Here is a 16941-nt window from a genome sequence, read left to right as displayed (position 1 = left end):
TAATTTATTGCCCTTTAAAATATACGAATTATCTTAACCAAACTCACTTTTTAGAAAATATTGATCATTTCGAGACTTTACGATGGACAAAACCAGAGACTGCTATTCTTATGAACAGCCTAAAAGTGGTGAATTTGCTCAAGAATGTAAATAAAAAAAGGATAACATGAAAAACTGACGGGATTTTCTTTTTTTCTATATCTATACATTCCATTTTACAAAAATAAGTGGAATAAAAAGTGGATTCCAAAAAGGGACATGGAGAAATACATTTGTGTTTCTTAGTTTCCATCGCACTGCTATTTTTTTGAACACAGCTGTATATACCCTTGAAATAATTATTTATTAAAAACAATAAATGTAAGTCTATGAAATAATAAAACTATTTATCATAGTAAAACAACGAAACTTTGATCGCTTTTCTATTATTTTCAATTATTTTTCCAACTGATACTTTGTCAGTTATATGTTTTAGATTTTCTGTTTTTAAATTAAAGTCAATTTTCTCTTGAAAAGTATTATTATATGAAAATATGCTTAAATACAAAGAACTTTATTATTTATAGATATAAGCTATTTTTGTTTCAAGTTTAACTGTTTTAAAAATGTTTAGCTTGCAACCTTATACTCTCTGGCTCAACTTTCTCAGTCAAAATAATGAAAACGTATTTATTTGTATATCGTCGTTAAATGCTAAACATAATAAACGGCTACTGCCAAACTTCTTGGCCCACAAAATTTATGTGCCCCAAATGGGGCGCAAGAATTTAATTTACTTAGAAAAAAAAGTGGCAACCGGGAAAGAGTGCAGAAGTCAGCTAAGACCCGGTAATCGCATTTCTAATTAAGTGCGAATTTCTAGCACACGCAGCACCCTCGTCTCGTTGGAAATTGTGTTGTCGCCTAGTTTATTTCTTTCTGCCCCACCGCTAATTCTATTTTTTTTTTTTTTTTGTCCTTCGCCAGCTGAATTTAATTAAATTTTCACACTTCAAAGCGCTGGCAATGTGTAAAATGTCCTCAAACCAGACCCAAAAACGAAATCGAGAAAAGCCAACTTAAGGAAGAAATAGAAACGCTATGCGTGCGAAGATGGAAATGGGGGCAACGGCAAAAATGGTTATAATAAAAAGGAAATCTTAATTTTTCGTCCTTCTAGTCAGTTTCCTTCAGGTTACAATTTGGTTGAAGCTTTCTGTGATTTTTTTCTATTTGTGGGTCCTTTGCTTGCTTTGTCGGTTTGCTTCAGCTTCTCTTACTAATTAATTTCGATTCATTGAGCACTTTTACAAGAAATTGCACAGCCACTAGAGGCGTCAATAGGTGGGTTGGGCATGCTGGCTGTACAGTAAAAAAACAGGCTATATTGATTTTAAAAATTCCTAAAAAATCCTACAATTAGAATATGTTAACAATTAGTCGGAAATAAAAAGGATTTGACCAAACACTTTATATTACATTTTTTAAAAATTCTTTTCTTTGTAATTCAACATTAGAAATTTGTCATTATTAAATAGTATTTATTATACAATTTTTTTTTCAGTGAGCAGCAATGTATTTGCTACGTGACTCATTCCGTTACACTTCCCACATCCAAACCCACACCCATTCGCATTCCGATTCCGATTGCCATTGCATTACGTTTCACTACGGCACGGCAGGTTCAGTTCTTCCATTTTCCATTTTCCCTTTTCCTTAGCTTTTCCCTGCTTTCACTTGCAGCAGCTTCAAAGGAGGTCTCTGAATGCCTCAGCAAATGAGCGTTTCAAATTGTTGGCAACAAATTTGCTGCCATTGAAGAAATTGCTTTCAACTTCCAGGAAAAATAGGATAAGAAGCAGGGAGCGCCGTCGATGTTAACAATGGTCCGCTGTAGGTGTTACTTGCCGCTTTTCTATATCGTCACGCCCCCATCGATGTGTCAATTAAATGGTTTTAATGTAATGCATGTGCTAGATGCTGGCATTAAGCTGAAAGTGTACATATCGCTAGCTGACAGCAATCTAACGAGCTTAGCACAATCGAGCGAGACATTCCCTATTCCTATTCCAGGCTGACATTTCAAAAGAAAAATGGAAAATTCAGGCGCCAATTGACAGGCAGATGAGAAATCGAACAAAAGAGCCGTGTAAATCAATTTAAGGCATGTGAAAAATCGTAGGAGTCATTTACAACTTAATTTTCTTGCATTTCGAGAGCTACAAATTTGAGGAGTACTTTATAATTAAATAACCTAATCTAACGAGCAAGTTTTAAGGGACTTAATTAAATTGACAATATATACCTACAACACTTACCTAACTACCTAATTCAGCTTTTCAAACTGAACACACTTTTACAATTAAATCTTCAAATATTTTCACTGAACTCCACGCACCTATCATCATTTTAAGTCACCTACAATTTCTGCTGCTAGTTTCATTAGCTGGATTCGTATTTGCAGTGTCAGAGACTCCAAACGAGTTACCCTAATATAATTACCATAAAGTTTACTCTTCTCCTCACAGAATATATAATTATGTTCGCCCCTGAAACACGCCCAATTCATATTTCCACACATTGTTTAATTCAAGTTTCTCGTGCAGACTTTAGTTTTTGGGGAATACCGGGCAAAAGAATATATATTTAAATAACTGACATGCCAGCGAACGAAAATTGCTGGGCCAAAACTTTACATTAACCAGAAACCCCAAAAACCTCGGTACCGAATCCACGCAGGCATCCATAGGAAAGTATGCAGGCAATACGAGAATGTAATAAAAATGCAAAACCCGAAAATACAAATTAAAATAAAGTAACACATCGCAATACTCGATCGTTAAATACCCTAGCTATAATAGTTTGTATATTAAGTGGTTTATTAGCCATGCTTTGTTTTTGGTTACAATAAAAAACGCAACGCTATAAGTTAGCATGTATTTTACTTTAGGCAAACGTATTGACTATTCCAGCATCCCTCAACTACCCTTTAGAATGTGAAGAAAGTGTAGCGGAACAGACGCCGCCTGTGCGAAAATGTATTAAATTTTTAGCATGCTCATTAAAAAAATATTAAATAAAATTTCTATGGTTACCGCTCCTCGAGCTCACACACACACACCCACTCGAAACCTGCTCTAGCGCACTCATAATGCCCACATGTATTGTAAAAAAAAGTGAAAAATAAAACGAAATAAAATGAAGTAAAATGTGAAATTGTCTGCCTGATGGCAAAAACATGAGTTGGCCGAGCCCCCGTCAGTTTTTGGACTGCGAAGGGTGAGCCCGAACCCGAGACCACATTAAAATTGGCATCACACAAACATCAGACACACATACACGCCCATATGCGCAGGCCCACACACACAAATGCAGCGGCATGTGCACATTAAAACAACGCTATGTTGTGCCACCACCACCACCCACAAAAAGGATATCACAAGGGTGCAGAGCGGGCTGAAGGTTGAAGGCTGAGGCAACGATATGTGAATATCAAGATTTAATTTAAAGTTAACTAAGTAAGATTAAGCCCTACCAACGCACACACACGCACACACACACAGCGACTGTGGCACAAACAGACAGCCATTTGCAGGGTGCAAATGTGTAAGAAGAGGCGGGCAGCTGACGGGCTGGCAAGGGGGGTAGCTGGGTGGATTTTGGGGTGGGGACGGGTTCCTTGTATCAAGTAGAGCAGAAACTCTTAATAAAGCAATTGCCTCTGGCAGTCAAAAAGTAAACGTCGACGTTGTGCAGCAACGTGATTACAGCGGAAGGAGCAGCGGGGGTGACTGAGTTGGAGGGTTGGGGGTTGTGGGTGGTGCTGGGCAGCGGGTGGCACCTTGCTTTCGGTCCAGGGCCACGACCCCCAGCAGGATGTGTGTGGGTGTGCCAGCCTGCATTTCCACTCGCTCCGTTAGCACGGCAAAAAATTATCTCAGCTTACTTTCAGGCAATACTTTCTCACAATGTTTGCAGTTCGTTGTTAAGTAAAAATGTATTAATAAATATAATCTGACAAAAAATGAGTTAAAGGAAACAAGAAACTACACTTTCTTAGCATTCAGAACTTCAGAAATTCGTACAATCAAATTTTGTGTTTATAAATTCTGAAAAAATATATATTTTATATAGAGTAAAAGGGTTTACTAGATTCTTTAAAAAAGGACACCCGGCGGGACAAGGCGGTACACAGTGGGACATAACGGAAATCGGCAGGACACGGATGGACATCCAGGGACACGACGGTACATGGAGATACGGCGGGAATAGCGTTCTCTCTAGTTATCTCTATGTTACTTTATTCAACAGCATGATTATAAGTGTGGCCTGCATGATTATAAGTGTGGCATACCTTTTAAAAATGTTCCATTTTCCTGCGCTTTTCCTCGCCATGACGAAGCCAGCTGAAGACCAAAGAGGACGGGATTGTGAGTTGGGTGCAGCAGCTGCATATGCAGCTTACTCACGCCCTGAAATATTAACTAACCAGAATACAAAATAATATATTGAATAGAGGAAAAGCACTAGAAGAAATATGAAACGACAGGCGAGGCGAAGCATAACGAGACTGTGAACTGAATTTAATTAGGTTTTGGAGTGTGGATTGCAGTCTACAGTGGCAAAAAAAACAACAGCTTTTTAAATGTATAATTACTATTTTTAAAATTTTCAAAATCACCTTGTGCCGACCAACTTGGAGGCTATATTAAATACTGTTTTACTTTTATAAATATAAGGTTTACTCAGAAATACTTATTGTACCCATTCGATCCATTATATCCGCCATTTGTTCCACTGTAAACAGAATCTCTGCAGCTAAAGGCAAATTACACAGCGAGCAGCATCATCGGAATCACCATATTATTTACAGCACCCAACCGGGACCACAAGTTGAGCATATAAAGCGTGTGGCACAGCACCATTATAACTACCCGGGTAACTTCGGGGCATTAAAGGGCCAGTCTTGGCCGTCGAAAAAAAAAACAAAAATTTAAATCCCGCTTTTGTTATTATCTCGAGCCGAGGGGGACTTAAATTTAAACATAAACATAAAAGCAAGTTTTCCAAATCTAGTTTTGCATTTCATAATCTGGCGGGGGTTGTGCAACCAGCACGGGTTGATAGACAACGAAAAAATCAAAAAGGGGTTGATGATGCTACTTTGGTTGGCAGGGGGTGGCGATGGCACGAATCGAACTGGTGACAGTTGTCAGATACATACATATAGTCGGTCACATCGCCGTGGGCCTTAATAGGGCTTGGATTACTCGATTGGGTCCGGGGATCAGGCTCATTCCTCGATTCTCTTCCGCAGCCCCTGGCCTTTTGTGCCGCGTCAAAGGGACACTTTTTATATGCATGTCAATGCTGCGCGCTTCATAAAACAGTTTCCTTGGAAACTGGGCAATTGGACATGGTCAAAGCTTTAAGAAGGGATATAATTTTTTTTTGTGTTCCAAGCTTTCCCCACCGCGCTGGCCTTTGATTAATGTGTCGCACAAAAGAATGATGAAAAGTCAATGTTGGTGGTGCCCAAAAAATTTACACGACAAAGTTATTTCATTGAAAGTTTTTGCATAAATTTAGATACAAACCTGGCACACAAAAAAAGAAGAATAAAGAGCACTACTTATGAAATAACAAAATTAATCATAATATTTTATATTTTTCTGTTACTATTTATATTTTTCTTTTTGAAAAGATTAAATGTATTTATAGCTGGTAACATTTATAGAACATCGTTAAATGAATACGCCGCAGAATTCAAACTCGTCGTTTTTTTTTTTGTACACCTACCATACGTAAAATATATTTTTAATGCTCTTGACTCAAATGTCTTTCCGCTTGCGTAGGCAAATCAAACTTCGCAAATGATTGCCGACATTATGGATAATATGTTTATGCATGGATGCACCCGAGTATTGGATAACTTTTAGGAAATGCAACGGAATGAATATTTAATCAAAATAAATTGCATTAATTTTCATATTTAATGAAGCAACACTTCATTTAAGCCAGTTCTTCGATGGCCGGATGGCTGGGCGGTGAAAATGCCCTTCTTAATCGGAGTGTGAGCGCAGTGCTCATTAATGCTGCATGGCAACCGGCTCATTATGAGTCCGAAATAAAAACACAAAGTACAAATCCAACAGCAACGAAACCAATTAAAAATAAAAATAAATTCGCTGAAAGCATAACACACGAATAAAATCCATATACGCCCGGGAGCAATAAACGCTTACGCAATTTAATTGCGCACAAAATGGCTGCCAGGACATGCCATACAAATGTGCATGAAATAAAAATAAAACACCAAAAATCCCGTCTTTCAATAAAGCGATAATTAATATAAAATAAAGTCCGGATGCTCGAAAATGGCGGGAAATGCTGGAAATGAGTGCGTACAGATCCAAATTGCATGTAATTGTTATGTTAAATTTCCCCGCATGGCTTTAAGGTCATCCTTAAGGTCTCTTGTTTCCGTTTCCGGCTGCCATATTTAGATAATCCTGTGCAAATTTAATATTCCCGCCTGGTCACCATGATACATGAGTCAACATTAAATTGGGGGGGCCCCGGCACAGATTTCAATTAAATAAATGCCTGGACTATTTAGTGCGCTCAATTCGCTTTTACAGGCGGCATTAGTCAGTGGCCCCAGGCTTTCGGATTATTAGGACATATCTTTCGCCGAGACCAGGACCTTTTTGTGCTGGAGGCCCGCGGCACCAGTGTGCACTGCTTTTCCTCATTTTCATATTGCTCTTTGCAGGCTCATCATAATATTGCCCCAGCCAGGAGTGGGAGCAGGAGGAGCCGGAGTCCCCCAAAGGCCATTCCTCAGTGTCAAATCCTTGGAACACCCTCGCCACACTGAGGGGCATACACTTTTAATGCGTGTCGCTCACATTTTATGAGCTGTCACAAAGCACAAGCAACCTGGGGAGGAAAGAAAAAAGCGGGGCGAAAAGGGCAAAAAATATTACCAAGGAAGTGCGCACTCACGCAGCTGTGACCAGCATGGCAAATAAATGAAAAAAGTTGAGCAAATAAACAAAAAGGGCCAACATGCTCCAAAATGTAGGTGGAAAAGTTATGCACTTACTCTTCCCGCGGCACCTCAAAATCTATATATATATATATTTGTATGTATATCCTCAATTCAACAGAACCAACTGCGATCCTTATTTAATTAAATGTCAAATGCTGGCCGACAGTCCGTTTGATTTGAACAGCATTCGGCGGCTCTGGTCGAGTGGACGATGGTCCATGGACATATTTGATTTATTCCATTTCGTTTGTCTGCTGGCATTAGAAACGAGCGAGGCATAGCTAAAAATTTTCATTTAATTTGATTTCATCCGTTGGTGTGAGGGCTTAATGGCCATGGTGAGCGGCTACAAATGGGTTCAATAGGTGGGAACCGAAACATATGACTTAATTTTCGGCATTTTCGGTTGACTACGTCAAGCGAATTAAATTCGATTTTTCCATCTATTCCATTTGGCTGCGCAATTTCATGCGTTGGAAAAACCACTAATCGAAATAGCTTAGTATTTAAACATAACTTTCATTTAACCGCCATAGGAATTAAGCCATTATGGCATTATTAGTTCGCAAATTGCTTGCTTAATTAGTAAATAATAATAAAAACTTACAACTTCTTTTAACTTCTTTGAACATAGCTATTATTGACATTCGATAGTGAGATAAGTTTATAAATTTGTTGTGCTTGTCAACATTTAAAACATTTCGGCACACTTATCACGCATACGCATCGTTGGCCACGAAAGCGTTTATTTTCAGTTCTAGTTTCGGTCGAATGTGTTGGTCAGGCACGGATTTAATTACCAACTAATTAATTTGGGCGCCGCTAACCATTGTTCATCCCGGCTAAATATTTCGCGAATTAGATTTCAATTTGTAATACATGTTCAACGACCACGCCCTCGGGCAAAAAGTACTCATATTCCGTACTGTCAGTAATTCATTTTGAAATGTGCGCAATTATCCCTTCCCCGTATTGAATTTTACGCTCCAACGCATCCACAATGTCCTTTGGAATGGCAAGCATTGAAATGCTTATGTTTTTCATTAATTTCATAAGTTTGAACAGAAGTATTTTTTCTGCGGGTATCTGTCACACTTTGTTTTCGCTGATATGAACTGTTTTAAATAATCCTGGTAACATGTGCGTACATTTAATTAACCACATTTGTCAAAGAACATTCCGCAAACATCAAAGACAAGCTGCAGAGACCCGCCCCCACAATTACGATCCCACATCCCCACATCCGCTAATTAGACATGCCTTGACATTCGGCAAATTATCAATAATGCACAGAAGCTCTGGTTCTCTTGGCTTTTCGGTTGATTAAACATGGGGCAAACTGGCGCCAAATGTTGCTTTAATTAACACTAAACACCAAAGTCACATTCGATCGGATCAAATCAATTCGATAGTTAACACAGCACTGTATGCTTGTCCTTTATTTCGCCATTTCGAGTCCTGTAATTAGTGTAATGCACTGGTGGAAATGTTGGAAATGTTGTTCTAAGGAATTTCATTCTGGCTAATAAGTTTAGTCAGTTTGGATGCACTTTGCTGGGGAGGAAACATGTGCTTTTCCAAAATTAATTTGAGCACATTAAAGGCATATCAAATTGGTATGTTTAATTAAATATATTTAATCACTAACAGAAACTAGTCCTTTCAGAAATTGTTCTATTCAATTTGCTCGAAGAAGCCAAAGCTTGTAATTATTTTGGTAATGGAATAGATCTGTAAAGTTGCAGAAACATTTATATGAACAGACTATAGCGTACCAATTGAAGTAGTAGTTGAAAGCGGCAATCAACTGTGAAAATGTAAAGCCAACTTTCATTTAATTGTTGAGTAAATAAAACTGTTTTTGCCGTTCCAAGGAAAAGCGCCTGTAATTGCATGGTATTTGTGTAACAGCTTTGACCACCAAAGAAAAACCCAGCAAGATGTTGCCTAGGCCTGCGGTGGTCAAAACAATTTTCCAAACTAATACCCCGCTGGGAAAAACCTGAGATCTGGTCGGAAAAGCGATGGAAAGGGCATACAGAAAGCAACGAACGAAGCGAAGCATGGCAAAAAACCGAAATCCCAAAAATCCCTTGATTTATTTCTAATACTTATACACACATGTACACATGGGGTGGTCAGAAAGGAAATGTCCTGGTAAATAGAGCAAGTGAAAAGTTCTCTTGCCCAAATGGAGAAAAACGAAACGCAACAGCAGGGGGAAAACTTCAGCTTTTCCCTGAGGAACTAAATTGTGCCACCGGCGGTTTGTTTGCTTCCTTTCAACTCCGCAACTTCACATCTCCACATCCTGCCGCCTTTGCCAAAAAGGCCTCCGAACCACTCAAGGATATGCGGCAATGAACCGACCATGCAAAGTGAAGCTAAACGAAAGTGCCTCAATTTAAGTTGTAAGCTGATTTGCTAGGGCGTGCACAGCCGCAAAAGCCCTATATATATATACATACATATATATGAACATATATGTTCATCCAGGATATTCGCAAATATGTGTGTGCCGCTTTTTCTGCCTTCGCTCATTGAAGTGGAAAAACTTTCTGGCTGGAGTAGCAACAGCAAATGCTTAAAATTAAGCCAAAACTTTGCCATGAAAATTCCCTTTTTCGGCGATGCCATTAGCGAGGGTCTCATACATTTCAAATGAAGTTGGATGAGTTGGCGAAAATAAGGAGAACGAACATGTTTTTTGTTGAAGCATTGATTAAAGGTTATTGCGACCTGGGAAAATCATCGTTAAAATCATCAGCTTAGTACAAATAATGCAGTTTAAAACAAGCCTTACTTAACAACACAAGATTTCCCAAATTAACTTACTATAGTTTTTAATACAACACAGCACTTTAGAAGTGAAGATTGGCAATCGAAAGTCAACAGCACGTTCTTACTTAAGTGTGTTAACAACTACTTTGTCAAATTATAAATTTCATTGGGACTATTACAATCTCAGGGGTATTTCAGTCCACTCTAAAATCTGCCAAGCCTCAAGAAGGGAATAGCGACTTCATCATAAATCCATGGGCACTCTTTTCTTATAGACAGCACTCCGGATAAGCGGAGTGAAGGCTTCTTGTCTTTGAGCTGGCTGTTTTGGTCTGATTTTGACACAAATCCCTTTGGTGCTAAAGCAATTTATGTGGTTTTCAGCCTTTGGGGTTGGGAAGTTGCCGCCAACTATTCTCCCCGGCCGAAAAACACACAAATACCCAACCAGCCAACCAACCAACCAAGCAACTCAAGATGTGCGCTCCGAATGCGAGAATAGTTTTTCTGCAAAAAGGACGAAAAAGGATCTGGGATTAGGGGGAGCAGCCCACATGCACTTGGCTGGGCTTTGGTTATGGCTGGTTGGTTATGGTTAGATTGGTTGCTTCGCTGCTGCTGCTGCTGCCTGCATGAGTGCAATTTTATGTTTGGCCCCAAAAAGTTGCCTGCGAAGCGAAGTAGTTGATAAATGGCACACCGACAATATGGCCGATGGAATACTCAAATCCAAATCCCTTCTATACCCAAAACAATTCAGAACAGCAGCACGAGCATAAAAAATGCAAATTTCTCTGCATAAATCTAAACAAATTTTCATATATAAATATGGTCGCTGTTTTTTATGCCCGTCCCATATCGGGAGTAAAATGCAAGAAAGGGGCTGGCCCCACCCACCAGATGCCACGCCTAACGAGACGCCCACCTTGCCGCAGATAAACCGCCCGAAAGTAATGCCAAAACATTTTGAGTCATAAATTTTACGACATACGCGCGAAGGGCAAAATACCACAAAAGCCAACATCCCAAAAAACCACAATATAAGGCAATATCTAGGGATTAACCGGATATGGGTCGAATATTGTATACCCTTAAGTTTGAATCACTTTCCTGGGATAACATAAAATGTGTTGTTTCAGAGTTTGACATTCAAACTTAGAACTAATTATGATATTATTTATTATAACATTTTCTTGCACATTTAAGTTCTTGGAATTTTCGTTTCTGTTTAATACAGCTTTTAATCGAAATACCCATTAAGCTGGGGGCATACACAAGCAACGGGCATTACAATAAATATTGATTTACAATTTTTTGCGCTAACATTAATTTAGGCAAAAACAGGGGTGTAGTCAGAACAAGTTTTACATTTTACCGTGCAAAAAGCTCGAATTAAATTGAAATTAATGAAGCTAAAACAGGATTCCAATCAATGCGCTGCAGGACTTTCATAAACATATACTAATCCACATCTAAGATCAGAAGTACCGCAGTAATTTTGATTGATATTTAAACTCCCATTGTTGCGCTTCTGATAAGAGGACCTTAGCAAAAGGAAATATATTGATATTTAGTCTTTTAAGGGCAGGCCGTTGAGCTATAAATTAATTTAAGTGCCTGAAAATATTTTTGATAACATAAAATGAAGCCAAGCGAATCCCTGAGATCCCTTTTCTTGTTGTTATTTCCCGACGAGGCCTGTAAATTTAAACGGCCTGGCCATTAAGCGAAACGAGTTGGATATAGTTTAATGGCTTCATTTTTTGGAAGGAGTTCACTGTTTCCTTGGTTCTGACTGGCGGTGGTGGTGGTTTCTGCCAGCATTTCCCAATATTCAGCCGCACTTTGGCCAATTCTATTTGTCTTCTGCCCGAAGATTTAATTAAAAAAGTCGAAAGCATGCAAACGAAGTTTTTTAAGGGAAAGCAAAATGTGGCTGGCATTAGCCCGAACTTTCCGGAGCCGCCACAAAGGATGCGCCAAAAGGAGGAGACGCCACAAACTTGGCAAACTTTAGCGGAGCATCTCGTTATCATCGCCCATCATCAGCGTCAGGATACGAAAATAACAGAAACAACAAAAAACAAAGTCGATGCCAAGCCACTCGTCTTCGATTCCTTCGTTAGCAATACTTTTAAAGTAAATTGCGGCAGACCCAGCAGCAAGGACACTGTGGGTGTGAGGGTGTGGGTGTGGGTGTGGCTGTGGCTGTGAGTGCGAGTGGTGGGTTGGAATTTTCCAGGATCCCGGAAAAGTGCGGCTCTCTGCACACGTTACGGCACTTTGCCCTCGCTCCATGCTTCGTTTGGTTTTGATTTTTCACTGCTCGCTCGTCATGGTTTATGACGGCTGGTGGGCATCCTGCTTATGCTGCTGCCGTCGAGGATGGGAAAATTAATTGCATGCAAATATTGACACAGCAAGAGTAAATATAATTTCATTGTTTACTCATAAATACGCATTATTTGGAAAATGAAAATAGAAAAGCTTCTCCTTTCCAGAAGCGAGCGAAAATGGAGTAAAGCAAGCGTAGAACTAATTTTAGTTAGCAAGAGATTGCAGGGTTTCTTTCCTCTTCGATTTTAATGAACTTTGAAAAAAAGTTTGACTAGCAAACGCTTCTAGCCAACAAAGGAAAGCGATGATAGACTGCTGCTCCTTGCATCAAAGGACCTGCAGATTAATTTTCAATAAGAAGAGTACTTCAAAGTGTAAGATATACGCATCATAAATATATCTTATACTTTACTAAAAATATAGCTTTCTCATTTTATAAAATTACCAAATAAATATCAGTATCAAATCAAAATGTCTTATCGTGTAACACGAAAGGATGGCTGGCAGATTCAAACATTTTCACTAATCGGCTCAAGTGTTTGCCGAAAAAGCTGATGTTGCCTAATTAGGATCATTACTTTTGATGGGGTCACGCAGGCGACGAAGAACGCCGTGATACCCTTTACCGAGCAGCAAAATCAGGACGTAGTCGAGTCTGATAAATGGGCCAAATGCTTAGTAAAGGTAATTAATGGCGAAGTGCAGGCGGACGGAGGACGAGGCCTTCTAGTCATAATAAATGTGCCTGCTAAGCTCGAACATGAGTTCGCAATTGCACCGCTGAGCGAACATCGGTTCCGAAGTTGATAAAAATTGATGCCAATTAAAAGTTGGCAATCTGCGAAGCTGTCAAAATGGGTCAAGTTTTCAATCGATTCCTCCCAAATATGTGCCTTTCAAGAAACTTTCGGCAAAACAAGAATACTCCTAAATTGCCCACAAAAGAACCCTCAATGTTTAAAGCCCTCGAGCTGGGACTAAAAAAACAGCAATTTACGCCTCACAACTTGCTCGAGTGTTGCGCTTAATCGTCAAAAGCACTTCTTATCGAAAAGCATTTTCTTCTACCCGAGCCCCGAGCAAACTTCGCTCATAAATTATTACACAAAATTAGTTGCGCCCTTGCCGGGGGAAAATCAGGCGATTCAAGAACCATTTTCAGTGACTTAAAAAATTTAAAGCCCGCAAAGAAAATGAGTTATAGCCGGGCCAAGACAAAAAGCTAAATAATCACAGACATGTCGGATAATAAATGATTAACGTCCTGTCGAGGTGGTGGGTCAGATTTTAAGGAAGGCAACCCATTTGGGGTCATTTGTATAAATCTCACCATTGCCCTCGCTTTCTAACCCGGAATATTTCTTCAGAACGAGGGGAAATTTTCGGACCATTTCAATGACTCAAATTGATATTGATGAGTTAATCCCATTAAGGAATAAGGCGAAATAAAATAAATAATTATATAGATTTCATAGCAATGACTTAATTTCTAACGAGACCTTTATCCAAGTAAGAAATTATGTTTATTTTATTGAACTGTTTAGCTTAAACACACATTTTAAAAATGTTTCATTTATAAAAGTTCCTTAAATAATACTTAAAAAAATTACAAGAATGCTCAAGAAGAACTAAGCATTCAAATTTTCAAATTAGCCACAGTATCACTCTTAATTTAAATTAACTAAACGAAGTATATTGACTGTGAGCAACAGTAGGCTATACAAACTACTCCTAAATGAAAAATCAATTTCGGATACTCAACTTTCAACAGAATATGCACTTTGAAAATGCGAAAACGCAAGCTGAGTAAAAAAAAGATAGCGGAGGAACGAACGGAAAGGATACTTAAGTTTCTTCAAGAAAATCGAGAATGCCAGCCTGTTGAAGTCCCAAAGAAAAAAACTCCTGCGATTCAAAAGAAACCTCCTCAAATTGAGACAGGATATACGAAAAAGAATCTCAAATCATGTATAATTGCAACTTCTTTGCAGGATCAGCGATTGCCAGCCGGTGAGTGGCTGTTGTTTTTAGTAACATTTATTTTATTTAAGCTGGAAAATTTGTATTTTTTAAGGCGAGAATAACCCTGTTGTCCGAAGAACTGGAAAGCAGCCACGCGACGATGAAGAATGCCAATTCAATGCACCGGGTGTATTTTTTCTAAAAGGACGAAATCTAAACATCAGCTGCCAGGAAGTTTTTCTAAAACCCACCAAGCCGAAAAGATTAGAATTGAAGAATAAATGCGATTACTTTCCGAAATATGTGGATCCGTCGCCATTCAAGGATGAAGCCACTCAGACGCTATATAGGTAAACATATTGAAGTATATATATAGGCGGGTATTACTCAAAGCTATCCCTAGAGAATCTTCCGCGCAGACCTTAGCCTATTTGCCAGAAATCTATGATGATGATGAAGTCCGTACCCTAGAATTGTTCACCCTGCCCTCGGTTCTGCCGGGCGATAAGCCTCCGGGTCTGTACGAGGCGGAAGTTTTCGAGCGAGCTCGTAGGCGTCATAAATTCTTGGATGCCCTGAAGTTGCAGATTAAACAGCAACGGCGTCATGGCCAGAAGCTTGACTTTAATCGGTACAAGATGATGGCGGAAGCTTTCGAATGGGAGCACTGGATGGAGCGGGAGGAGAGGATACAGGAGTGCCAGATGATGCGGCTTGAGATCGTGATCAAGATGTTCGATAAGAGGGAGAGGGAAATGCATGCCGCCTCCAAAACGCGCATTGAACAAGGATGCGAAAAGATCGAGAAGCGGCGTAAGGAGGCATTGCGTAAGAATGAAATCGAGTACCAGCGTGGCATGCGCCGCATTACCAAACAGTGGGCCAAAACCTCGATAAGGTGGCAGAAGCAGACACCCATGTACTCCCTGGGATCGCCTTGCTCCGATTTCTACGCGCCACCACTGAGATACGGAGTGGATCCAGAACGTCGAAACTTCAACTCGGTCACTAATACACGCGCTTTCAACATGAGAATTGACGAGCTAGAGAAGCAAATTAATATGCAAATAATGAAGTGTCCATTTGCCAAATTGAAGCAATGGTCGCAGCCCAAGCAACGGATCGCTGAGGTTGAGAATCGTTTCTGCAAGGAGGAGCATCTGAATGAGCTCTACCATTTGCTGAAGACACTAAGAGTCGGCGATGGAGGCCATCAGCCCAAGCCCGATTGTCTTAAGTTACTATTTAAACATACACAAAACCTACGTAGCAAGATGTCACTGATCCAACTTAAAAGCTATACCAATCTCTATGAGCGTAATGTGTACACCGCACGGCCAACGGAAAGGAACACACAAAAGAGAGCTGTTCACGAACATCTCAAGAGGCAGAAAGATCAGCTAAGTTCCGAGTACGCCCAAAAACTTGCCAGAGATGTGCAAAAGAACGACCTGAAAGGCATGATTTTGGCCTACGAAGGCAGTATGATTGGATACATGATGCAGTTCCTCACCGATGAAATGGATCGCCTGAAGGAGCAACGCCGCCTGCACTTCTTCTCCCTATTGGCGAATAAAAAACGCTGGCAACTTGAAGCAGCCGAGGCGGGCCTGAGGCAGAAGGAGAACAGCATTAGGCTGCTCTACGAGGAGATGTTCCAGTATACTAATGCGGTCAGCACCGATGTCAGTGATCAGTATGTGCACAGCATTCTGACCGACGATCTGGGTTATATGGCTGCCAACGAGGCGGCTGAAGCAGTCACGGAAATGGCCAAGCAAATTGATATGGACATCGAACGATGGCTCGAGAGTTTCAAGCTGATACAAAATCCCCTCAACTATATTCCACTTCGACTGATGCTGCACGACATGGTCTGTCCGGATCTGAATGCTGCTCTGGAGCGTCATGAGACCAGCATGATTGTGCAGTACATAGTGGAAGATGTGATCTTTGATAGAATTTGGAAGGCACTCGAACCCTTTGATATATCCAGCACACTGACTAGCGATCTAATCGATCGCCTCATCGACAACGATCTGTATCTATTCTCATCGGATAGTGAAGGTGAAACGCCACAAAAAACTGGCTGGTACGAAGTTCATGCGATAATTCGAAAACTTATTCGACAATCGGTGCCCGGCAGACGTTGGAAAGAAGAAACCGAACGCATAGTTTATGAAAACTACATTGATCTGCTGGACACTGTGTTTGATGAAATTTTGCAAAAATTCGAAGAGCCAGCAATAATCGAGCCAGTCGCGGTGCATCGAGCATATTCGCATGAAAACCTTACAAGCAGCGCCAATTTTCGATTGGAAAAAGGTGTTTTGCAAAAATTACCGCAAACTGAATCTGATTTCAGTAATGATCCCAGTACGAAGATAATTAAAAGACAATTGTTAAGCCTTGAAAGAAAAAATAGTAATAGCACAATTAGGGGTTTCTACACAGATGAAATCTACAAAGGAAGTCCACAAAATTCTTTGGCATCGAAGTTCATCGGAACGGAAACCGATGCCGAAGACGATCCTTGGCCATGGCTTCCAGAATGTAAGAGTAAAAGTTCATCACAGGAACAACTTGTGGACAACATGAAATATTCTGAATTTTAGAGAAGAAGCAAAGGAAAATAACGCACTGTAGCTTGCAATAAGAACTTTTATTTTTTGAAATTTGTATTAAAGCTATCTACTTTATGTATATTTTTAATAAATATCGCTGTCCAGACGTGCATCTTAGATTTAATTAGGGTTTTGATTCGATTTCCGATTTTGCAACTAGTTCTTATGAGCCGCCTATCGATTGGCCAACAAACAAAGTGGCTC

At 39.9% G+C, this 16941-nt stretch overlaps 1 protein-coding gene across 1 annotated transcript; it reads left to right on the top strand.

The window, feature by feature from the left end:
- The first annotated feature begins 13866 nt into the window (after nt 1–13866).
- Nucleotides 13867–16788, top strand: LOC117150818 (cilia- and flagella-associated protein 91). The gene is made up of 3 exons (XM_033317878.1): nt 13867–14161; nt 14226–14463; nt 14517–16788. Exons 1-3 carry the CDS (start codon nt 13939–13941, stop codon nt 16726–16728), a joined length of 2673 nt encoding a protein of 890 aa, XP_033173769.1. The 5' UTR covers nt 13867–13938; the 3' UTR covers nt 16729–16788.
- Nucleotides 16789–16941: the final 153 nt, after the last annotated feature.

This window comes from Drosophila mauritiana, chromosome 2L (genome assembly GCF_004382145.1).
Source record: "Drosophila mauritiana strain mau12 chromosome 2L, ASM438214v1, whole genome shotgun sequence".
NCBI classification, from domain to species: domain Eukaryota; kingdom Metazoa; phylum Arthropoda; class Insecta; order Diptera; family Drosophilidae; genus Drosophila; species Drosophila mauritiana.
Note: the sequence above shows the minus strand (reverse complement) of the source record. Positions and strands in the feature narration are given on the sequence as shown.